The following is a 26824-nucleotide window of genomic DNA, read 5'->3' as shown; positions in this document are numbered from 1 at the left end:
ATCATAAGACCTTGACATAAATGCAAAAATTATTCTTCCATCTTTTCTTTCCTTTAAGCTGGAAAATGTTTTTGATCAAAGGCATCAAAAAATAACTCTCAAGTGATGACGACGTCCCCTATCCTTGATTTTATTAGTCTCTCGGTGACTTTCCACCATTGTTCCACCTCACCTTTAAGCATAAAGGCAGCAAAGGCTACCTTCTACTGATCATTACATCCTAGAGTATCTAACATTTTCTCTATGCCCGATAGCCATCCATTGGCCTCCAATAGATCAATGCCTCCACTGTATATTGGGGGGTTTAACTACATAAACGTATTTAAGGTGATGCTCGCTATAGGAGGTGGCTCAAAACTCTCTACTAATATGCCAGCTCCTCTGTTTCGAAGGATTTCCTCAATAAGTCTTTCTTGACTGTCTGGGAGGCGCGAAATAGGATCATGCTCCTCTACAGATAGATAAACTTCTAGGGTCTCAGTAGGGGTCTTAGCTGTGGAGGTCACCCTAGACTTGAACCTCTGTGACGGGGCGGCATTTTTCTATGGAAATAGTCAAATTCATAAACTGATTAGTGATCAAGTAAAGCTCTAAAATTTATCTCTTGCGTAATCCTAATATCGCAATACTTCCCTAGACTCAATGTGACAATGTACAAAAGCTCTTGATGATTTGCCAGATACTTAACAAACCTAGGCTCTGATACCACTCTAAAATGTAACACCCAAACTCTAAACATGTACTTGACATGAGCTCACACGGCACATGTAAGGCACCTGACAACTCAGTTAGATGCCGACAATTAAATAAACATGTATCAACACCATAATCTTATCCACAACGTCTAAACCAAAAATAACTCAAGACTACCAACAACATATAAATAATTCCTAATAGGGCCTCACATAGGCCATAACACATCATCAAGAGCATTTCACTATTACATATACACGATAGTGGGATATACATAATTTAACAAGTATAAAATCACTTGCTAAAAATATAAGACAGAGGTAAAGACATTATGAGATGTCAATTGATATACTATAAAATATAACGCATCTGGCGTATAATACTAACCACACTCTACTCTTCATCTGCTGGCAAAACCTCTAAGAGAGTATCCTGCTCCACTTGCTCACTTGGTTTTTATTTTGGAAAGGAGAAAAACAAAAAGAATCATGAGCTAAAAGCTTAGTGAATAAACTGTACCTCAAATCAGTGATACCAAATAGAGAGTAAATCATGTACTAAATTTTATGAATCAGAAAGAAGTACAATGCCATGTATGAGCATGTATATATATATATATATATATATATATATCATCAATGACATATATATAAATGAAATCAATTCTCATAAATGAACATATTATATCCTCAACCAAAATTATATCTCATGATAAAATTACAATATAACATCATCGAATATAACAATATATCATGTATAACAATCATGATCCAATGATACTAGTCACATCAATGATAATGCATGATGTATGTCAACCACTAGATAATCGTATATGTCAAAGCTAGGTATAATTCATATATTTCTCACTATCACAATCATTCGTCTTAATTTTGAAAATCATCCACCATGCTGAACTACGGTACCCGCCCTCAAACTTTGAATATCATACCACGAGCTCAAAGTATACCCTATCATATGCTAAGAGTATCTCTGGAGATAAATCATACATTGTCATACGCTAAGAGTATCTCAGAAAAAAATCATACCCTGTTATACGCTAAGAGTATATTAATAATAGTTGTACCCTATCATACATTAAAAGTACAACCATCAGTCATCACCATACTCTACCATACACTAAGAGTATGTATAGTACCAGTTTGGACCAGATATAGGGGTGAAAACAGATCGGATACGGATCGGATAGTGCTCAACTCATATCCGGATCCGTATTTTTAGTTCGGATACGGATTCGGATACAGATATTAGACGGATAGCAAAATTTAAAACCATATCTTGATTAAACGGATCGGGTAATTTTCGGATAAAAGATCGGATCTTAAACGGATATTAATTAAATTTAAAATAATTATAATATTTTATTTAAATATAATTAACACAAAATTATTAAGAGTTTTACAACAAAATTTTTTTTTTGTATGTCAAATATATAAAATTAGAGAAATTAATCTATATAAATAATATATAACGCATTATTAGTAATAATATTAATACTTACTATTTAAATAAGCAAACTAAAAACTGTAAATCATTTAAAAAAATATGCGGATAAACGGATATCCGATATCCGTATCCGAATTCGAAAAATTTATCCGACCCGTATCTGAATCCGTATCCGAATTTTTTTCAAAAATTCTATCTGTATCCGAATCCGAATCCGAGTCGGATAGAATTTTTTTATCCGAATCTGATCCGAGTCGGGTCGGATAGCGGGTCGGGTCGGAGTTAATCCGACCCGTTTTCACCCCTAACCAGATACCATTTCAACCATGATATTACATACACTAGTATTTTTATGATTTTCTAATATATGATAGATCATATGCATATCCAGTATTACAACAAATCATGCAACTCAGGAATTTAGGTGGTAAAGAAGCCAAGAGAAAGATGATGTAATGCAGACTCCAACCATGTATCTAACACATGCATACTTCTACTAATTTATCATATGCACACTCATAATACAGATCAACTGGACATAAAATTATAGCAGTATAATTATCTCAAATCATCTCTATATATCACCAATGTACTTATATCCTAGATCAACCTAATCAAATGCATTATAAAATATACTCGACTGAAATCATCTCTAGATAAAGTCATATAATCATGCTGGAGGTCAAAACATACATGTGCATAATATATAATATATCCTAATTTGAGAAAGACGTCTAAAAGATAAGACTACTCACCACCACTGTATTTACCAAACAATCACTCGTTCACGCTGCTATGATAACGATCAGGCCTCGATAGCTAAGTCCACAGGGTCTTGAACAGGGAGGTCGGGATCTGAACTTATTTATAACAAATAATGTCATTCTTTCTATTAATTAAAATTAACCCAGCTAAAGATAATTTCTCGTTATAATTATGTACTCTTCATTTCTATATTTATTTTGTTATTTATTAACCATAATTATATTATTTAATAGTGTATTTAAAATATAATTATCTGCCTATTATTCTCTTTGACAATTGAAAAAATAAGAATTAAGTTACTGTAAATAATTATGCAAGAATATATGTACATAACCCTAATAATTACTATTACATATCTAGGATTAATATAGTAATTTATGTTGCAGGTATTTTGCTAAACATGATATAATTAGATTTACTTACTAACTATGATATAATTAGATTTAATTCATATAAATTAAATACATTAGGTTAACTAAACTAATTAAATAATTAATAACATAATCAAATATAATTTAAATAGTAATCAATAATATGCATTTATATATATATATATATATATTAAAAAACTATACACAGTGCTGGGCTCAACCCAGCACCTTAACATAACAAGTGCTGGGCCGAGCCCAGCACCTTGCGCTACAAGGGTGATAGTCCAAGCCCAGCACCTCATTGTAGGGTGCTAACAGAGAAGCCGAAAAAGGGAAGAAGAAGAAGAAGAAGAAGAAGAAAAAGAAGAAGAAGAAGAAGAAGAAAAAAGGGAAGAGGGCTAGGCAGCAAGGGAGGGGTACAGCCGTTGGTGGCCACTCAACAGCCGGCCTCTTGCCGGCAACTCAACCTCCGGCGGTCCCGAGAGGAAACCGAGAGAACCAAAGAGAAAGAGGAAGAGAGAGAGAGAAAGAGGGGGAGAGAGAGAGAGAAAGAGGGGGAGAGAGAGAAAGGCTCACCAGTGGATATAAGGGCCGATAGCGGCTCTTCCCGGCGGTTGGTGACTGCTCGAGAACTAGAGGGAGAAAGAGAGAGAGTGTAGGGGAGAGCTAGAGAGAGAGAATGAGGATAAGAGAGAGAGAGAGATGGTCACACGGCGGCGACAGAGTGGCCGGTGAGCCGGGTCCCATCTCCATGCGTCACTGCGGCGAGGAGAAGAGTGGCTTAGTGGAGGTGCGTGGCACCTCCATCGCTGCCATGACATGCATAGCATGTTGGGCACGAGGCAGGCCATCGCATGGCCGGTCGTGTCCGTAGAAATTTTATTTTACACTACTTGGGTTATTACATCCTTGGTCCTCCATAGTCGATCCCTCCTCGTGGGTCTTGGATCGGGTGTTTACCATCTTTCGAGAAACATTAGCTCTGATACCAATGTTTCAAACCAGAATGATCTGTTCATAAGAAAGTTATGAAAATTTAGGTAGAGATAACCTCATGAGTTAAGATTCTAATGACTTTAGTTTCACCTAAATCAGAGATCAGGATAAAAAGTTAAAAATAAAATAGTGGCGATAGGTTAGAGAGGGTCGGACGGTAAATATTCGATATTGTGGCAATCGTCGGAGGGTGGCAGACAGCCAAGGGTGATGGTGGCCGTATTGTAAGGTGACTGCTGGAGATAGGAGGTGGTTAGGGTTTGGATGTTTGAAAGGGATCTACGATTATGATCTACTCATATGAAGATAAAGATAATCTAACGGCTAAGGTAAAAAGATAAGAACAAAAATAATAATTAGCTAAACTCAGATTTCTCCCAATGATAATTATCAAAATATGTCCACCCCTATTTATAGGAAAAAAAATTCCTAGCAATCAGATCCACATAGGAATTATCTAATTTATTTGAAATTTAGAATAATAAGATAAATCTAAGTAACTAAATTAACTTGACTCGACTCGACTTAACCCATGTGGTTTGATCATTATAATGAATTAGCAAGAGTATACGGTGGCATGCTAAGCAAGGTGTTAGTGGATGTGACTTGGGCTAAGGGGGGATGTTAGGTGCATTAGAAAAAAGAGAAAAATGAGTCTTCAATAAAAAACGATATACTTGCAAAATGCCAAAATTTAGTGCTAAACCATAATAGTTTAAAAAATAAATAAACCCCATCTGACTAATCAAGTTCATTGAAATCTTCTAGAAAGTGAAAGCAAAACAACTCAATAATCTCGGGCTTAAAGAATCAAATATAAATTCTAATTATATCTTTTAGCAGGTTAGATGGGTCTACAGGCGGATGTAACGAGTCAAGCTCTTGGGCCGATTCTGGGCATCTGAGACCTCTAGCCACAAGTATATACCTATATATTATTAAGGAATAGATAGGATTCGGACACTACAACAAAGTATACACTAGTTCAGTGGCACAATAATATAACATGTTTCAATAATGATTCAAAAATGTAAGTGGTTAGATTATGAAGATTTACGTTGATCACTCTCTCAAAAAAAGCATGAAAGTGGTAGGAAATTGATTTCAATTAAATTCTCCTCACTTTATTTTAAATCAAATACCAAAATATATATATATATAATAAAAGCAATTACTTAAATCCTTAATTAATTGACTAATCTACCTCTAGTAGGGTACCAAGGAAAATTAAAATTGGCACCGAGAAATCAGTATCATGCTTGCTAACTATTTCCCAAGGGCTAATATAGCCCTTGAATTAGGATTTAAAATGTAGCATAAGGTAGTATTTGTCCTGAAATAAGCAGACAATTGTTACCTTTTACAGTAGTACCTAGGTGATAAATTAACAAGATGAAACAATTGCTTGGATAACGAACCTGGCCGACACTTATCCAGTCCTGTTCCAAGTTAACCCATCATTAGGTGTGGATCCGACAAGGCACACTTAATTTTATTTGCTATCAGATCTTATTCTATTCTGTGTTTTGGATTTGATCGATGAATTAATATATCCGAGATCGGACAAAGATGCGTCTTTTTTTTCATAATCTTTTTCTTTAAACATGGTCTAGAAAAACCATAGGATAGTCAAGCTGTCATATATGTACCAGCAATTGGCCTAAGAATTAATAAGAAAATTTTGGCCATTAGATTCCATCAGTTATTGTATATGTTATTAGTATATTCTCCTTCCTAGCTACTTACCATGAAATTCTTAACTATTTTCTATGCCCCCTCTCATTTGTAGAATAATAAAGAACTTATTCTAGAATAAGCTGCCTCAATATCTTATTTTATTCTAATATAATAATTTATCATTCTCTCTCATCTTATTCCATACATCTTTAAAAAATAATATAATAATAACCCACAATTACTATTTTTCCTATCGATTAAACAACATTTAATTACAAATCACCTCAGCTACGGTTGAGATCCTCTCTCCACTATCTTTTTTATTAAATATTAGTCATCTTGGTCATCTTAGCTACAGTTTATTTTTTCTCTCTCATCTATCTTTTTTTTTTAATTTTAAACATCTCACCTACGGTTGAGATTTTCTTTTTGAACTAGTAAACTCTGGAAAAGTTTAAAAAAATATTAAGCTCGCACACTTTTTTCATAGTACAGGCTTATAACATTGTATTAATCTACAATGTCTATTTATTTATTCTAGTGTATGATTATTTTATATAGAGTGCAGGTTTATAATTCCGCATTACCTCATAGTTCCTCTTTATATCCTTTAATGCATTGTTATTTTAGTGCAGGCTTATAACTCTGTAATGCCTCTTTATTTAGTGCATGATTTTTTTATATCAAGAGTGTAAGATTAATTTTACAGTGCAGACTTATAATCCTGTATTACCCCGCAGTCCATAATTATTTATTCATAATGTTGATATACAATTATCTTTTTTTAATACTAACTTTTTATCATATTAAATATAATTATTATATCTTATACTAGTATTGAATTAAACATTACAATAGCTTAGACTAGTATTAACCCTCCTATACTAATATTAAAAATTAAAATATTTATATTTATTTTATTCTTATTCTAGGAGTGAACGTGTGCATGAGTTAATGTTGACGGAGATAGAAAAATGGCATATATACATCACTAGCAGCCACTCCTCAAAAGGTAGAAAGTCATTGTGCAACTATGCTGATTCCAAGTGGTTTCACATTAAAAAAAAATCATCATGCAGTTATTTCACATCTCATAAAAATGTGAACTTTGTTTCCGAAAAATAGCTAGCAATCAAACTTGATCGCCTACTAATCTCTCTCTCTCTCTCTCTCTCTCTCTCTCTCCTTGCTGTCATGAGGTGGACATAGCACCAGAGCACGGTAAGGTCAGGCAATGGCTTCTCTTTATTGATCATATGGGAGAGTACGTTACAGCAACGCTTAGCCAGAGCACCAATTTGGTGGAATAGAGAAGAAGCAAACAAAATGCATGCCAATATATATGCATTAATGTCTATATCTAAAGCAGAGCACATGGGTAATTGTGACAGACTGCCTATAAAGATGCATATGTTTCACCTAACGTACATTCCGCTTACGTGTCACTTAGCATGCAAAGAATAATAGACCCACTACGTACTATGCCAATGGTTACTAGGTTAACCTCGATCAAATTAGTGTGATATGATATGCATGCTTGGGGTAATATAAGCTGAGATCATATTTATTCTATCAGAATAATGCTATTTTACTGGGAAACACAGTATCTTTGAACATGTAGAGATATTAGTCCTGATCTATTACATTCTGGAGTATTCTCAAGATATTTAAAACATTGTTCAAGGGAAAGAGTTGAGCGTCCTGAGTTCTAAATCTAACTTCAGAATCTTTATGCACTTGAATTTAAAATCCAGTACTTGGACCTCCTGCTGTATTATGAGACAGGGTAAGAGATATTGTTCCATCACTATTTATTTTAGCACACTAAAACTAGTGCCTAGCTATAGATATCAACTTTTTTTGGAGAGAAATACAAATTTAATAGTGTCACAGTTAAATCGAAGCTGTTCATTCAAAATGAATCCCTTTAATCATTTGAGTAACTTGTTACTATGCATATCATACATCAATCTATACAAACCACCATTCTTATCAACCTTGGCCATACAATTACAATGGGCATGATGATCTGGGACCACAAACATCTCCTGTCCTACTCTCCAAAGGGCAAAGGGCAAAGGGAACAGTCCAAATCAAGAAATAAGGATGGCATAGAATAGATGACACTCCAATCTTACACAAAACTAATAGATGCCCTTGAAAGCACTCACTCTCCTACTCTCCCAAAAGCCAGCTCATCCCACCCTCCTCTGCTCTCCTTACCTCCCATATCCTACTACATAAACTCTCCCTCTCTCATTCTCAAACCCATTACTCACCTCTCCCATTGCCACCATCACCTCCATGGCCTCCTCCAAACTCCTCCTCTTCCCACTCACCACTCTTCTCCTCCTCCTCGCCACCCCGAGAGCCCTCGCGGCCACCCCGGTCGCTCCCGGCCCGACCCCGGCCCCGCTGAACCTCACCGGCATCCTCGCCAAAGGTGGGCAGTACACCACCCTCCTCCGCCTCCTCGACGAGACCCAGGTCAGCCAGCAACTCATCAGCCAGCTCAACAGCTCCTTCAATGGCCTCACCCTCTTCGCCCCCACCGACAACGCCTTCAGCAGTCTCAAAGCTGGCACATTGAACAGCTTAACCAACCAAGAACAAGTTCAACTAGTCCTCTACCACGTCCTCCCGAGGTACTACAGCTTGACCACCTTCCAGACCTCCAGCAACCCCATCAGCACGCAGGCGTCCGGCGACAGCGGCGTGTACACCGTCAACGTGACGAGCACGAGCAACCAGGTCAACGTCTCCACCGGCGTAAACGACGCCCCAATCAACAACGTGCTGTATTCCGAGTTCCCGTTGGCGGTCTACTCTGTAGACAGCGTTCTTCTGCCGGCCGAGATCTTCGGCGTCAAGCCGCCAGCGCCGGCACCGACGGCCGGGACCGTGCCGTCGAAGCATAAGAAGACTCCGGTGAGCTCGACCGCCGCGGCGCCCGCGGAGGAAGCTGACTCCTCGACGAATGCGGCGAGGGGGAGGAGCGCTGGGTGGGCTTTTGTGTTGGGGTTTGGGTTTATGAGCATCGTGAGTTTGTTCTGATCAGGAGGGAGTGAGTTTTTGCTTGCGCTAGCTGTTTGGTGTTAGTTTGTTCGTCTGCCTGCATGCTTGCAGTTATGGCCGGGGTTCTATTTATCCGTCTGTTTCGGATTTCTCTGTATGTATGATTGATTGATACTTTTCTTCTTCCCATTTTAATGCATCATCCTTGTTTATTATTCTGCTATATATATATTTTCTTCTGTTACTTCTGAATTGATTCATTTGTTTTTTAATCTAAAAGGGCTCGAGATAGCTAATAAATAATTGCTCAGCTGGGTTCAGATCTCAATGGGTGCCGCTTATCCAGTGCATTGACACAGGTCAATACCAACCTAGCATCTGGTAACAACAGAGGACTGAACTAGAAACATTTGGGAAATTTGCATCTAAGTACCTCTTTTATGTTTTACAACGAACTTCTTGATCTAATGCGTCCAGAACAGCACCCTTTCTTTTGGTGGAGAATAATAAGATACTCTTTAATCAGTAGTTACCTATCCGGCTATCCGCCTTTATTGCTATGTTTAAGAGCTTAAAAAAATAGTTATCCCGTTACTAGGCAGTCAGAGTTTGCATAATTTAATAATAATAATAACAATAATAATAATAATTCAACCTACAAAATGGTAATTGTGCTGCTGAGATGAGGCCTTATTTAGTTAACCAAACATATGCTTTTAAATTAGTGAAAATGCATTATTTGGGTACTGGAATATAAACAGAGGAATCAATTGGATACGAGGGAAAACAAGATATAAGTCTAAAAGCAGGGTGTTAAGCTACGAGTACTTTGAATTAGTCTCTACAGTACTGCTACATAATTTTATAAGGAAAATAAATGTTAGCAGCCGAGGAATGGCTATCAGATGAGAAACTTAAACAACCTATAAAACTTATTTAGCAGTCAAATAGAGACTAATGACACAGCTATAATTAGGTGCTCACCAATTAATTAACTTGGCCATTTTAAATTGGTTAGGCGAGTTGTCGTTATGGTAGGATTGGGACCGGCCGATCTTGTCCTCGTTCGAATCCAGATAGTAGAATAGGAGCCAATGCATGGGAATGAATTATACAAAAGGGAAAGTGATACTGCTTATAAGAGCTGGGTGTTCTTTGGCCAGATCGCAAGTTTCTCTTTTCTTGTTCGTTTGAACGTCGCATCAACTGAGGTGTCTCCTCTTACCCCACCTTGACACATCTCTCCCACCACCCAAACAGTATACAGGTACCACAACTGGGCTAAAATCTAATTCACTTTGCCACAAAACCAGCAAATATATGACTTGGAAACTCCTACATCTAATGCATGCTGATATGTATTTACCACTAATTACCATGTAAAAGTAGATATTAAGTGTTACAACCTCGATCCTCCCTCGATTTGGACTAGCTGGGAAATTTTCTGGGTATTTTATGTCCCTGCCAAGAATGAAGTTTTTTTCTTTGAATATAGAAATTGATTTGGGGTAAACTACTACTACCTATGACAAAAAACCTCTCACGTATCTACACATTGGTCAACTGGTCTTGTGCCCGAATTGCAATCTTTTCCTTGAATCAATCACTCTTATGTTCTACCAGTGCAATATTGTCATCTCAATGTGCATTTTTTGCGGAGGAATGCCTAGGCATTGCCTTCAACCTACCCAGCTGGGAAAAGGGGGATTGGGTTAGGGAGGGTGGAGGATTTTCTAGCAAATGGAAAGCTAAAGCTATCCTGCAGGCCCTGCTAGCAAACATCCATTAGCAGATCTGGAAGAGAAGGAATGATGCGTGCATCAACAATACCTCTAACCAGGTGTATGGAATTTCTAATAATTTAACTAAATAGTTCTTTGAACAAGTATATGCCGCTGCTCGTTGAACTAAGTACGGATGCTGGACTCTGTGGGTAGATGATATTCGTCTACTTTTATAAAACTATTAAAACTGTAAAGTTTCTTATATTTATGTTTATAGAGAAGTCAACAAATCTAAATGTTGACTTGTTAACGTAAGAATAACTATAGGTAAGGTTTTGTTCCAGCCTGTGATTGTTTTGCTCCAACATCAGCAGGGTTTTTTTTTTTTTTGTAATGGTTGTGATTAATCAATAAAATCCTTTGTTTTATTTTTCTTTTAAAAATTAACTATTATAATATACGTAGTTGAATGAAGTTTAGTAAGTTGTGAGCGATATCATGGTTTAGACCATTTGTGTCAACTTTTTAATCGGTTTCACTAGTTGTCCAATATATGTGTATAGAAGAAAGAATTAAGTCTTTTAACTGTCCCAAAATTAGCCTTCAGAGTTCATAATCGATCAAAAAATTACAAAAAAACCATTACAGTATATAAAAAAAAAAATTAAAACTATCATGCATTCATCTCGAGTAGCATCAAACTTTACTATTTATTTTAAATATAAAATTAATTATACCTAGACCATTTCAACTATTTCAACTCTCTCAAATGCTTCTTTGATTGGCTGCTGGTTTCTCTTTATCCTAATTATAGATGAAACAAAGAAACAAACAAAAAAATTGAAGTTATTCTGTAAAATTGTCATTTGATATTTTAAATTGAGAAATTAATTTTGGATAGTCAAGAGGATCAAAATATCATTAAAAGATAAACAAATAGTACAAGTGAAGATTGGCGATAGTTAGGTAGTCCAAAATAATTAACCCTTAAAAATAGGTCCATACACACAATCATTAGACTAGCTTAATTTTATTTGCAATTTATGGGGCCTGACACCCTGAAAGGCCTCGCTCTCCAACTCCACTTCCCAGCTCATTCCCTTCCATTCCTTCCCTCCCATCTTACTACAAAAATCTCATCCCTTCTCTACTATACCATATCACCACACCCAAGTAGCGTACATTAGTTCTCAATGGCCTCTCTCCAAACCCCTTCCTCTCTTCTCTCCCTACTCCTAATCCAATTCCTTCTCCTCCTCATCAACCAACACCACCTCACTCACGCCGCAACAGACGCCGCCGCCGCGCCTGGCCCCACGCCTGCCCCTCTCAACCTCACCGGCATCCTCGTCAAAGGCAGCCAGTACAGCACCTTCCTGCGCCTCCTAAAAGAAACCCAAGTCGGCGAACAAATCATCAAGGAGCTCGACGACACCGTCGAGGGCTTCACCATCCTCGCCCCCACCGACAACGCCTTCAGCAACCTCAAGACTGGCACGCTCAACAAGCTAAGCATGCAGGACCAATCCGGACTAGTCTTGTACCACGTCTTGCCCAAGTACTACAGCTTCGTCACGTTCGAGACCACGAGCAACCCGGTCCGCACCCAGGCGTCGGGCAACAACGGCGTCTACACCGTCAACGTGACGAGCGCGAGAAACCAGGTGAACGTGTCGACCGGCGTGGTCGATACCTCGATCACCAACGCGCTCTACTCCGAGTTCCCGCTGGCGGTGTACTCTCTCGACAAGGTTTTGCTGCCTTATGATCTCTTCGGGCCTAAGTCTGCAGTTAGTAAGCCCAGGGGAACTCCGGACAATTCGACATCGACGGCCGCGGGGCCTTCGTCGGAGGCGGACAGTAGTAGTTCATCGGCGGTTGTGTTTACGGCTAGGAATTTGGTGTGGGGGTCTCTCGTGGGGTTTGCAGTGTTGATGGGTCTTGTTATTTAGTATTCTTTATAAGGAGTAGTACATCAATTTCATGCATGCTGGATTTATTGTTTTGTTATTGTATGAGTTTTTTGGTTGTTGGTTTGTCATCGATCTCTTATTCTTGCCGAATTACTTCCCGAGTGGATCTTTTTCGTGGATTTTATGAATTAATGGTGGAAATTGTATTTGTTTTAACATAGAAATGGTAGAAAGGAGGTGAAAGACCTACCTGCGTGGGGTTGTCGGTGCAAATTAACGAGGGATAAAGGGAATCGAGGGGACAATAATATACATATATATATTTCAAGAGAGGTGGTTGTGGTTGTGGATGTGGTTGTGGATGGGGCCCGGGGTAGACGCTGGGTTAGGTCATGGGCCCTACTATGGCTCAGCCCTTTTGGGTTCATACTTCATTACCTTTTAGTTGGTGAATGGTGATGACTCAGATCCAGTGGTCTGGACTCTGGACCAAGGCACATGCTAGATTATGTGGCGAATTACGTGGTCCCCACCTCACATGAGGTACAATTAACTACAATAGTCATATACTGGTTATGTTCTTTCGGAGCCTAGTTAAATTTAGTGACCAAACTATTTTTTTTTATATATATTTTTAATTTCTAGTCAAATTCACTCCCTAATAAATAAAAAAAGCTCTAATATAAATTCAAATTAATTTTATTTCTAGCGTGACTTAAATCTATACATTTTATATTTTGCAATACTTCTCTTCTCTGTTCTCTCTCCGTTTTCTCTCTGTACTTTCTTTCACAAAATATATCTTTTTTATTATTAAAGAGCTTCTCTCTTACCATGGCTCTTAGAAAAAAATAACCTTCGAAAACGTACACACCGCTGAAAGAAAATTAAAATTTTATTATAATATAATTTACTACTAAGTTTAATATGTGTTTAAAATGGCGGACTCACATTTATATTTTATAAATTTAATACTAATATTTTAGTACTATTTATACGACACATGCTCAATTTTTCTAAAAAAGATAAATATCATATCACATCAAAATAATAATTATAAATATGTTTTAAATCTTTTCTCATCTATCTCTAATCAATTTCCCTTCAAAATAAATACTCTTCTCTCTTAAAAAAATTTAAAACTTAATAAGTTAACAATAAATCATAGTTTGTAACTTTTATCAAAGTCAAAGAATATTTTCATCTATTAATTTTATATATCATTCATTTCCTTAGAAAATCAACGCTTCTTTATTTTTTTCATCGCATCAAAATAATTATTATACTTAGGCCTACTTCACAGACAAATACCACATTTTCTTAATCTAATTTAAAGTACTTAAATTATAATTAAGAAATAAAGCCAAACTAATCATGTTTAATGCTTATACTTAAACTAAACATACTCTTGCTTCCTAAGTCTATCTATCTTCTTAGCCTTACTTTTCTATTATTCTAAAATATGATTATTTCAGAATAATAACTAAACATCACAATAATTATATTCTAAAGACAATTACCACACTAACCCTTTTATTAATTTACCTTTGATATCTATTTTATCAATCTACTTAATGTCGATTATAATTTCATAAAAGACAAATCATTTTCCATTTTTTTCTTTAATTTATATTATATCAAAAATAATTATTACATCTTTATTCCAAATTAAAGACATAAAAATAATTATTTTTATAATAAATGCCTCATTTTTAAAATTCCTTTTATTCCTAAAATCATTGTGACATATAACTACTTATTACATAATAAAATCTAAGCATCATAATAATTTTATTTTAAAATATAAATATTATTTATCAATATTATATTTTATACTGCATACTAAACCAATTACTAATTTACCATAGCAATCTACATTATATCAAATCAAAAAAATATTTATAATAATTTCATAAAATTTAAAAAATATATATATTTTATATCTTCTTTACTTATATCACATCAACAATATTTATTACATTTTTATTTCATAATACAAGTGAATACAAAAGTAATTATTTTTAGAAGAAAGCCCTCATTTTGGTAATGACAAAAATAAATATTTATTTTATAATTGACTTTATTCTTAAAATAAATGAGTCCGTGACCGAAGCCTAATATACGAACATCGTCATCCTCTACAGACCGCAAGGTGAGCTATAATCATGCTCCATAGGCTGATGCAAAACACAATAACACTTTATTGGTAGCATTTGAACCACCAAGGAAGGATAAATATTGGCTGGTATTACTGTTCTGCAGGAGGCATCATAGAAACTAGGCATCTACTTGCTGTTCACAGAAGACCATGAGTTCGCTTCGATCCAGTCAAAAGCAATAGGACTGAGGAAAGCATCAGGTATACCAAAAGAACTGACAATAGCAAGTGCATGAGGCCTTAAATCACTACACAGTGCCATAACTTCTTTCCTCACAGTAGCAGCATTGCCAACTGACAAGTACCCATAACGTAGAAAAGATGCTACTTCTTCAATGCAGATCAAGGCATACATAGACCTCATCAAACCCAGAATATCCTGAAAATCATAATATTCATCATTGAGATGACCTATGTTGCCAATTTTGTTAATCTTCTAAATAGCAAGTTGAGTTTACTGCTCTAACCAGCAGCCAAGTTCTTATGCTAAGCTAACAATATACAACTAGTAAGTTTAGAAAGACTCACCTTCAATGGTCCAGCAGGCAGGCTTGTCTCAGCCTCCAAAAATATTTGATATATTGTGCGTTCAGTAAATGCCCTAGCTAACTCTTGAGCAAGCTGATAGCTCTGATTCATAGATAATGAAGGCAACATGAATCAACAAGCTGGTTTGTTTATCAGCAATAAATGATAGGAGAAATAAATAGAGTTGTTACCAGCATAAGTGCCTTCTCTTTGCTTTCTCCCAGAGACAGATAGCAAGAAACTTCATCTGCAAAGCGCTTCAGCAAATCTCGTTCTCGCAAGCAGAATATGTCAGTCTGAAAGAGAAAAGAATCACAGCCTGACAAGGTCACCTTATGAAGCAAAAAGCAAAGACAGTACAAAGTACCTGGAACTTGAGGCTCCTGATTGTACAGCTTGTAAGATTCTCTGGAATAACAGGGCACGGTCCATTCATGTGTTCCAAACCCAGTCCTTTAAATGGTTTTTTCCTTGTCTGAACTGCTAGATATTCTGCTAGGAGAGCTTTGCTAACCTGTCCCAACAGGATTATATTACCTCAGGCCTTCAACTACGTAGGAAAAGACACATCAACTAATGTTGTAGATACAGGTACCTGTTGCATTAGTATGTTATTGTCACCCTCAAACGTGGACTGCACATCATATTCGCCTTTCAGAACTCCAATACGGTTCTCTGTCTTCAAGCCTTGGCCACCACAGGCTTCACGACACTCCTGAAGCAGTTAAAGACATCTTGAACTTTAGAAGAATGTCCTTGGGAAAGAGTGAAAATATAGGTAAGATGCATATGACCTGAAGTGTTAACATGTTTTGCCAGGTGAGTGTAGCTTTCAGAGCACTAGAATAAATGTGCATAGCTTTCTTTGCCTCCGGAGTCCTCTGAACATAAATCTTCTTCAAGTAGTTAGCTGCACAACTCATAGCACATCTGCAAATATAAGGAGGATTATGTCAATAAAATTAAAAATATTCTAAGGAATAATAAGAAATTGACTGAAAAATATAAAAGTACATAGTTCTTTGCAGTATATAGTGCCTGAAATACTGAGATTTAAAGGGAAAAAAAAATCTGAGCTGATCTGGGTCTGTGCATGATCCGATATGGAATCATGCCTTGGCTAAAGAAACAATGTGTCAGTTAGGGGTTAACTCTGATATTCAGACATGAACTGAGCCAGGGACATGTTCACGGAAGTTGAGAAGAGTACCAACAAATGAGACAAAGTTAACGGTTCATTGAATTGAGATTCGACTACCAAAATGATAGCATAGTATTCAACCAGAGAAGGTCTGAATCTCCTAGTAGTGAGTCAGTCAGATTAACTATCAAGTATAAGATAATACACTTGCTACTGGTCTGGTACCTCAAAATTCTTAACCTGGTGAATCCCTAAGAGATTGTCCAATCAAAATTTCGGAAATTAAGCATGAAAATTTAGTCCGAGTTGGAGATTACGTCTTTGCCAGTATTGGTAAGAGACGTCGTTGATGACTAGGATAGTCAAGCAGTAGAACTTCTGGACCAGTCGGTGAGATTGAAAAGGCCCGCCTAGTGAGGGCATATCTCACGGCAATTGCTAAACCAACCTGAAAGTATGGGAAATAAGATAGTAACCAGGCCATGCATAATTGCCCTGTTCCTACAAAATCTTTAAACTACTTAAGAGCCAATAGGAAGAACGTGTCCTTGAAAGTTGAAACAAACCTTTGATGTATAAACCGAGTCAACTGCAATTTGCACACGCCCAAATGTCAGTGGAGCTAGAAAAGCTGCAAATCTCTGAAAGATAAAAGTCTCAGTTTATACAAAAACTAAAGTCTTAACTCCAATCTCTAGTATATTGTAGGTACATCAGGATGTGGTACAGAGTCAAAGAGAAAAACTGATAGAGAATTGGATATTTAAAAAAAAAAAAACTAACGAACTCATATCACCTGATCTGGGTTCTTTATTGAGCTCACGTATGTCCCATCTTGCAATACATCAGCAACTGAGTTTAACAAGTTTTCTCGAGGGACGCGAACATTGTCAAACCTGACAGAAGATAAAAACAAGATAAACTAACTTCTGACCATTGGAATACACACTATTGTTAGAACTATATGACGCACCATATCCGACCATTATCAACACCATTCAGGCCAATTTTATGACCACAATCAGCTATACGGATATTGGGGCATATATTTCCATCTGCATCTCTGATCTGAGCTATGAAAGCATGGACCCCTTGATTGCTTCCATTCATATGAAGTTGTGCAAAGATTATGGTGTGTGTAGCATGCTGTCAAAAGACGGTTAATAAGAGAGTGGGAATACTGAAACAAAAACAGTTAAAATAGCAGGCATATCTTGTAACCAAATGAAAATGAGTATTGTGTTGTTAACTCATCCCCTAAGTGAACTAACGAGAATTTTTCTCACATTAGCAGCTCCTCCTATCCAATACTTTTGAGCTGATTCACAAGGAGTGTTTATGACAAACTCTCCATTACTTCGGTCATAAGTTGCAACTGTCTCAATTCCTCGCACCTGGAAACACATCAAATATTCAATCAGAAAACTTATAGCAGCATAGACTAATAAGGCCTTACTCCATTTAGTGATTTAACTCAAACATCTCCACGTACGTTGCTTCCATGTCCCAGTTCAGTCATTGCAAAGCAACCCCTTACAACATAGTTCTCGGTGTCCTTCAACCACTTGTCATGATGACGCTTTGTACCAAAGAACTGGATAGCACCACCCCTGTCATCAATTAGAGAATCACTTAATTCAGAAATGTGACATCACACGTTTTTTTTTTTTTTTTTTTTTGAGAATAAAAAAAAGTGTGATGTCACATTAATTTAACAATATATATATATAGTCAGATCTCGAGGTATACATTTTGGTTTCAGAAGTGATCAATCTTTTTCCACTTATTTAACATAAAATTTGTAGTAAGTCTTATCCCAAATATATAAACATTTATATCTATATAAACAGTCATATATGGTTTGTCTTACGACCTATTCCTTTGTTATTTATTTGGGAAACAAATGAAGAGATACAAATGAAGAGATACAAAAAAGGTCAGCAAGAAAGAGATATATCAATTCAAATAGCTAAACGGAATCTCAAAAGAGATGACATGACAGATAACATCACCTAGCCTTTTGGATTTCCATAAATTTATAGATTATCCACATTTCGTTAACTAGAACAATAAGATAACATAAAGAATCAAGAAAGTTTTGGCTTTCTATTAACTAAACTTTCCACGATCACATAGATATCTTCCATGGCGTTCTATTAAGCTTTCACCAAACACCCCGTCCAAATTACCAATTTCATAATTCCACAAACATAACATACTAAAAAACAAAATAACAAGATCAAAGAGATCTGAATCAACTTTACCAAAGAGAAAAGTGGACCCCAAGTTTAATCGCGAGGGAGTAGTCATAGATTGCCAGGCACTCCAAGAAGGCAAAGTTCCTCATCGCTGCTTCGACTCCCGTGTCCGTGAGCCACCCATCAAACACTCCGCGACTCTTCAGGTACCCGATCCGCCGCATCGTCATCTCCCTCTGCTGCTCCTTCGTCTGGTTGTAATCTGCCGCCACGAACGCCATCCCGCCGCCGTGGCGGCGCCGGCAGAACAGCGGGCTCTCCTCCATCACCCGGAAGAGCCAATCCCGTGCCTCCACGTGGTGGCCGTCGATGAGTCGCCGCAGCTCGCCGGAGTCGAAGGCCGGCGGCTTCTCCGAGAGCTCCGGAGGGGTGTAGTGGAGGCACATGATGGTTTCTAGGGAGGAAGAGCAGGAGGCGGGTGGAGTTTGTCGGAGATGGCCGGCGATGACGGTGGCGCGGCGAGAGGCGAGGTGGGCGGCGTCGCCGGTGGAAGAGGAGGAGGAATCCATTAGGGCTTATCGGGAAGGTGATAGGAAGGAGGAGGTTGGTAGTTAGAGAAAGAATGGAAGTCACTCACTTGATACTCGTTCGGAAAAGGGACTGTGTAAAATTGGCGGAATAAAGACAAGAAAGAGAATAATTGGAGTTTGTACATCATCCTCTATTCAATGCCAAGCTTTTTATTTCTTGTTATTTCTATGTGGAACTAAATATTTCATGTGGTCCAATAAACCAAGGCCAACAACAGTGCATTCTAAATGTTAGTTAGAACTACCAACAACGTGATATAAAATCAATCACAATTAAATTGGCAACAACGGTGCATTCTAAATGTTAGTTAGAACTACCAACAACTTGATATAAAATCAATCACAATTATCTACTGCTCGAGTTTTGCTTGTAGTAAAGGACGAAAAGAATTCACACTTAGAAACAAGTAACTCAATAATGCTTTTCTATGCGATATGATATTTACTAAGGTGGCAAATCCCACGAGTTATCTTTAAGGTCACTCTGGCTTACAGAAAATAAAGTATCCGTCATTAATAATTAAATATTTAGATGTCAATATATCTTAAAATATTATAAAAATAGTGATACAAAAGACTGTTCTCATACTTCTTCATGGATCTCTAATTTATTTTTTAATAAAACAATAAGTTCGTAAAAATCTAAAATATAAATATTAGTATATTTTAGTATATTTGATATATGATAGTTAAATTCACTATTCCTATCTATATTCATATACGAGAAAAATATAAAAATATATAATAATTTTGTCATTTTACGAAATCCATATCCGGTCATTTTCACAGGGATTCAGAAGTCAGAGTAAGGGTCAGAGTCAGAGATAAAGATAAAGATAAGACACGTCACAAGCAGCTATTCTTTGGTAAATTATTACAATGGTGCCATCTGCTATTTCTGGCTCATGTTTCTTTTGTGCGATGAGAACGCCATTGCTCTCTGGACTCAAAAAGATTAGTGAAGTTTGATTCGAGAATTTTCTTTTCATATAAATCACTTTATCAATCAACTACTTATAGGAAAATCACTTTAACCAAAAAATCACTTTATTAAAACTTGACAATTTTCGGAATGGTTTTAAAATTTTTATATAAATTATTGATTCAGTAGCAATTTATATTTAAAAATTAATAACTGAGATAGTAATTTTAGAACACACTTGGTTTTGTATATAAATTTTAAATTGTACTAGATTGGTAAAAATAATTTAAGGTAGACTTATATTAGTAAAAAACTACTGCTTTTTGTGTCGATTAAATGCCTTAAAAAAGGAGTTGTCTATGATGTGAAAGTGCGGTGGATGAGCAAATCTTCATAACACATGAAGATTGATATTAGTAGATATATATACTCAAAAAAATTTCCATATATATATATATATATATATATTTGCAAGAACTGATAGAAAGTGAGCAGCTAGTACTGTAAAGCTCCAACACAATATTTCAAAGGTAAAGAAAAAAAAAATCAGTTGATAATAATTATGAAATGATATGTTCCTGACAGGTACACTGGAATCCACAAAGTAGCAACAAGAGTAATCCTAAAATCTCAATGCAACCAATAACAAAAACCATATCTGGAAACAAGCAAGAAAATAGAAATTTCAACATCAACAAATGATAGTAAAAGATGGAGACATAGCCAAGTTTGAAGATCTATGCTCCTAAGAGTTCCTTGATGCATGCCCTTGGAAAACTCACTTCCGCAGGAAAAGAGCTTCTCCAAAAACATCACATTAATTCAACATCAACCAAGAATTATAGAAGATAAAGCCATTGCCAAGTTTGAAAAATCTATGCTCCTAAGATTTCCTTGCCGCATGCCCTTGAAAAACTCACTTCCTCGGGAAAAGATGCTTCTCCAAAAGAATCACAGCATCTTCACATGAAATTTCCAGGTTAAAAATATATATATGAAAATTGCAGGTAGCTTGTCGTATTGTCATAGTAACACATGATAATTGCGACAAATATCAGAGCCCGATAGAGCTAAGCTGAGCAACATCCAACATTTTTAACTGCTGATACATCATCCTTTACATTGATCTCAACTTTTTTTAACTGCTGATACATCATCCTTTACATTGATCGTTTGACCCGTATGCGAAGCTGCAGGGTCATCACCAACATAAAGAGCCTTATTGCTGGTCATATGGTAGATCTGTGTGAGGACTTTGGTAAAGGCCTTTTCGTCATTCATTGACTCGAGTGCAGATGTCTCTTTGAAGAAGGTATTCTCCCTCTCAGCAAAGGCTTTGTGCTTCCTCCGTGGATACTGCTCTTAGGTGGTGTAGATCCCAACAAGCATTATAATGTCTCCGTCCGACATTGGCACGTGCATGCTCACGCGCCCACATGGTACGCACGACAGGACGGGCAAAACCCGTCACACATAAATACATTCCTATGCTCATATAATATGGCATCATCAAATAAAACATACTAACATATTTATGCTCACATAATTCATCTTAGAGATAAATCATACTATTAATCAAATAAACATATTAACATATGAATATCTTCTCAGGATAGACCACTACATAACCTGACAAGGCTCACACAGGTCACGACAAACTATCAAGATACAACTTATAATCACTGATACACGAGTACACTATAATTCGACAAGTATTATATAAATCATCGTTTGATATAATAAAATACAGATATAACAAACAACGATACAACTTAATTTCTATACAAATTATTATTTATACCGTCTCGCACTGATAGCTCACATCATCATTCTAAAATATCTTCTTAGGATATCTCAAGTCGCTATCACGTACTACATATCTGAGGGGGTTAGAAAAGAAATAAAGATGGTTATGAGCAAAAGACTCAATGAAAACACCTTACCCCGAATTAGTGATACGAAACAAAAAGTAAATCATGTATTGAATAATATGAATCATATATGAGCATTATGTTATGAATGAATATATGAATGTATCATCAACAATATATAAATAACGTATAGATATTATGTCATAACTGATAAAAATATATAATTTTTGATAATGTATAAACAAATCTCTATATCATACCATCATCATAACTCTCTCTCAAATATGACATATATAATGTATGCCGACCATAACCATGCTATGATATCAAATGCAACTACATATTATGCATATTAACCACTCGATAACTAGGTATATTAGGATAATGAAATCATATGCATTTCTCAACATCACCAACATCTCGGTATAATATTATCATACTAGACCATTGTGCACAGTCAACACCCGGTACCCGATCTTATCAACATATCCGAAGGCTCAGAGCATACCCTACCATCATAAATGGTATTTCAATCATAATCATACCCTGCTATCCTCTAAGAGTATCAACATCTATCCAAACCGACCACCCTTATAGTTGATAGAAATACGTGAGGATAACTCACCATATATACCCTAGCGAATGGCATGTGTCTAAATGTTTGCTACACACATAGACTAACGACCTCAGACATAAGGTCACAGGATCGCGACTATGATGAGCGATCAATCATCTATCAAATGCGTCCTAACCCTCGCACTCACTCGGGTATCCTCACACTTTCTGTCAACTATCCTATCAATCAGATTTCATGCTTTTCTTTTAAATGACAAATCATATGCATTTTATCCAGTATTATAATGAGTCATGCATATTAGAAATTTAGGTGGAAGAGACGTCAAAAAAGTATATGATGCGATGAAATCACCAAGAGTATATGTATCATATGCATACTCATGCTATAGATCATCTCAACATAAAGTCATAACAGTATAGTCATCTTCAATCATCTCTATATATCATTAATGTACTTATATTTTACATCAACCTAATCAAATGCATGATAAAATATGCTCGACTGAAATCATCTTTAGATTAAATCATATAATTATTCTAGAGGCTAAAACATGCATATATATAATTATATAATAAATCCTAATTTGAGAAATGCATCTAGGGAATAAGACTACTCACTTCAGATCAGAAGACACAAACCATGTATCTCTCACACATGTTAATCAACTATCATTCATCACTAGCAAGGTCCACGGGATCTCAAATAAGGGGTTCGAGATCTGAAAATATTTATGTGACATGTAATTAGTCGTTTATCTAATTAAAAATTTGTTCATGTAAAATATGATGATTTAAAATTTCTACTTATCTTTATAACTAGTTAGGTTTATAAATATAAATATAAATATAGATAAAAAATCTAATTATAATTAAGTTGTGGTTCTCACTCTATCTTGAGTAATTAGGGACTATGTAGTCTTTACCTTATAAAATAATAAATAAATAAATAAGCCTAGTATTTTATTTGTTACAAAATAATAATATATAATAAATTATTAGAATTACTTAAAATGTATATCATAAGGATATTAGAATGTAAATCTAATAATTATAATTTACAAATCTATCTATTAATCTAATAGAAATATAAATAAATAGATATAAGTATTTCCTATATCTATGTGTAGTAGTTTATAACCTAATTAATCATTAATTATACTAAATATGATTAATTATAATCATATTGATGAATATATATCATTATTAAAATAATCAATATCTAAATAATCTATTTACATTAATTAAGAAAGAAATACCTAAATAAATAACATAAAAAAAATAAAACAAAATAAAAAGAGAATACTGCCACCAGTGTTGGGTCGAGCCTAGCACTGTTGCAGAAAGAGAAGGAGAAGAAGCTGAGGAAGAAAAAGAAGAAGAAGAAAGGAAGAAGAATGAAGAAGAAGAAGAAGAAGAGAAGAGAAGAGAGAGAGAGAGAGAGAGAGAGAGGGGAAGGAGGAGAGCCGGGCTGGCGAGGAGGGGCTCGGTCATTGCTAGCAAACTAGTGGCCAGCCTCTCGCTCGCGGCTCGGTTTTGATGAACCCAAGAAAGAAAGAGGAAAAGAGAGAGAGAGAGAGAAAGAGAGAGAGAGAGAGAGAGAGGAGGGAAGAGGCTCATCGGCGTTGGTGTAGGTGGCGGCGGTAGCAAGTTGGCAGTCTAAGGATAGAGAAAGAGGTTGACTGGGAGAAGAATATGATAAAGAGAGAGAGTGAAGAGAGAGAAGAGAGAAGAGAGAAGAGAGAGAGAGAGAGAGTCAGTGGAGGAGAGGGGAGGAGGCTTAGCGGTGGCTGCGATGCCCTCAACTTGCCCGCTGCTATATGGCACGAGGCTAGCCATGCCATGCAGTAATCAAAATATAGAATTCCTTGCAAGGGCTAAGTCTACCTAGAAAAATAGAATAAATAAACTCCGATAGAGAAATAAATCAGCTACTCCTCAATATTTGCATTCTCCTTTTTGACTCTAAAATGTATCTGGAATATAACTAGCTTTCCTCAACTATTGGGCTCTTCCTATATCTGGAGATCCGTTATGAATCGAACTTAGCCCGGATCAAGCTTGGGTGCAAGAAGATAGTTTGCACAATCTAAGGAGAATATTCGCCAGATATTGTACCATTCTAAAAAAATTACGAAACTAGTTAGATTCAATCCATAATTCCAAACCTACATTTTTGATATTTATGCCTTTCACATATTCGGATCACTGCTAGGGGTAAAATACGATGGAGTCTCGGTGGAAGGGTTAGTGATGGTAGGTGATGGTAATGGCGGAGATGGAGTGGATGTGGATTATGATAGGGATTGCACGAAGGCTATAGGGTGAAAAAAGAGGAGGGAGAAGTGAGTCGGTGTTCCAAGAATGGAAAAGGGTCCGATAGACGAGGGAGGCTAGGGGTAACTGGCGTCAAGAGTGTATGGCTAGGGCTTGAGAGAGGAGGGAGAAGTTTTTAGTCTAGAGAGAAGAAGAAAAAATAACTTGATAATTTCATTCATAATCTCTAATGAAGCTACCATCCATATTATGTATTGGTGGCTAACCTAGCAAAAACAACCTAATAACATCGTCCTAATAAAAGCATCCTTGTTGTGCGTTCGAACGCAGTTTGAGAGGTCTTTGTATTTGTGAATGCACTTAGGCATTTGAACATTGTTTGAGCGGTCTCTGTATTTATGAATGCACTCAAGCGTTCGAACGATCTTTCTTGGCATTTGAACGCACTGCCAGAAATTTTATTTTCCAAAGAAAACTAGAAATTTAAACAAGAAATGGAACCACAAGTCAAATCCTAACAAGATCCTTCTCGCACATTAACATATCTGTGGATCAGATTAATGGTTTTGATACGATTCAGACTTCACCGATGTCGTCTCGAGCATGAATACACTTTAGGAGTGTCTTTATTTCTTGTTTTAATGTTTAATTTCCAATAAAATAAGTTTTCTGTAAGTCGCATTCGAACGCGGGTGGAGTGCGTTCGAACGCGGTTGTGAACGTGGTTGTGAGAGTGTGCATTATGCGTTCGAACGCGCTGTGAACGCCTACATCGCGTTCGCAAATCCAAAGAAGTGGGAAACAGGCGCGTTCGATCACGTGTTCAAACGCCTGCATCGCGTTCGCAAATCCAGAGAAGAGCGAACTTGGTGCGTTCGAACGCAGTTGGGCGCATTCAAACGCGGTCGGTGAAATTGTATTGTTTAAGGTTAATTTTGAGTTGTTTGGTTAGCCTCTAAAAGGGATGTGGATGGCAACCAGAGATTATTATTGAAGAATTGAGTTTTGCCTTGCCTCCTTCGTCTTCTTCACTCTCGCTCTATCAATCTCCGGCGATGCCGCTTCTAATCTCCCTCGACCGGCCAATCATCCTAGACCCTTAGGGGCAGCCCTCTCCTCCCCATTCTTCTAATCTATCCAACACTTGCCCTAACCCTTCCATCAACCATAACCTTTCCATCACCACTTTTCACCGGTGCCACCCCACAAACGCCGGTTTGCCTCCAACCACCATCACTTAGGATCTCGTGCCTCCATCCATGGATCCTGATCAGACCACCCTGACGTTTGTTCACTAATTAGATTATATCTCGAGATTCCCACATCCGATTCACTTGAAATTTGCTTTGTTGGAAAGCTCTTTTCTGGGGCTACACATGTCAATCCGATGGTGGAATATTTCGGGATCTTATTATAAAGTTTCGTGCTAGATCTAGTTCAAATCAAAGAATTGGAAGAGATCGAACCTTAGCCTAAGGGGAGATCGTATCAGGTTTGATATGGTTCACTGGTGCTTTGATCCATGGGCTTCATCAAGCTCTTCGGCAACACAAAACAAAGGAGAGATAGGAAAGAGATGGAGGAGAAGGGAGCAGCTAAAAAAGAAAATTCAAAGAGAGATGGCTAGGCTTATATAGAAGAGTGGTTTAGGACCCATTAGTTCGGCTGACACTTTAAGTCAGATGTTACTTTATGGGTAGAGGACCATAGCCAAAGATTGGGCGCAAGAGGGTGTTTAAGAGTGCATTTTATTTTGATGCACATACAATGCTACATAGGTCTTTCAGCACCCTAATAATGGAGCATATAGTTACCTCTCCAATGGCTCATGTCGAGCATCTAGGTTGTGACGTCTATAAAGAGCATCAGCAACATGCGATAATAATTACCAATAGATGAGAAAAAGAATCATCCTTTAGCTTTATCAACAATCACATGCCATGTTTAA

At 36.7% G+C, this 26824-nt stretch overlaps 3 protein-coding genes across 3 annotated transcripts; 2 read left to right on the top strand and 1 right to left on the bottom strand.

Moving 5' to 3' along the window:
* Positions 1 to 8147: 8147 nt before the first annotated feature.
* On the top strand, positions 8148 to 9204 carry LOC140765027 (fasciclin-like arabinogalactan protein 6). Its single transcript, XM_073103942.1, has one exon. The coding sequence runs from the start codon at positions 8271 to 8273 to the stop codon at positions 9018 to 9020; it is 750 nt and encodes a 249-aa protein (XP_072960043.1). The 5' UTR covers positions 8148 to 8270; the 3' UTR covers positions 9021 to 9204.
* A 2536-nt stretch (positions 9205 to 11740) lies between these two features.
* LOC140765255 (fasciclin-like arabinogalactan protein 9) lies at positions 11741 to 12770 on the top strand. The gene has a single exon (XM_073104235.1). It carries the CDS (start codon positions 11899 to 11901, stop codon positions 12655 to 12657), a length of 759 nt encoding a protein of 252 aa, XP_072960336.1. The 5' UTR covers positions 11741 to 11898; the 3' UTR covers positions 12658 to 12770.
* Positions 12771 to 14665: 1895 nt separating this feature from the next.
* LOC140765729 (acyl-coenzyme A oxidase 3, peroxisomal-like) lies at positions 14666 to 19337 on the bottom strand. Its single transcript, XM_073104948.1, has 13 exons — positions 18710 to 19337; positions 17938 to 18055; positions 17732 to 17839; positions 17419 to 17591; positions 17242 to 17341; positions 17012 to 17086; positions 16763 to 16893; positions 16099 to 16234; positions 15900 to 16019; positions 15672 to 15818; positions 15496 to 15600; positions 15305 to 15406; positions 14666 to 15155 (listed from the first exon to the last, which is right to left on the bottom strand). Exons 1-13 carry the CDS (start codon positions 19210 to 19212, stop codon positions 14904 to 14906), a joined length of 2070 nt encoding a protein of 689 aa, XP_072961049.1. The 5' UTR covers positions 19213 to 19337; the 3' UTR covers positions 14666 to 14903.
* Between the last annotated feature and the right edge of the window lie 7487 nt (positions 19338 to 26824).

This window comes from Typha angustifolia, chromosome 8 (assembly GCF_048772165.1).
Source record: "Typha angustifolia cultivar Huaian chromosome 8, ASM4877216v1, whole genome shotgun sequence".
Classification (NCBI taxonomy): Eukaryota; Viridiplantae; Streptophyta; class Magnoliopsida; order Poales; family Typhaceae; genus Typha; species Typha angustifolia.
This window is presented reverse-complemented; position numbering and strand designations above follow the sequence as displayed.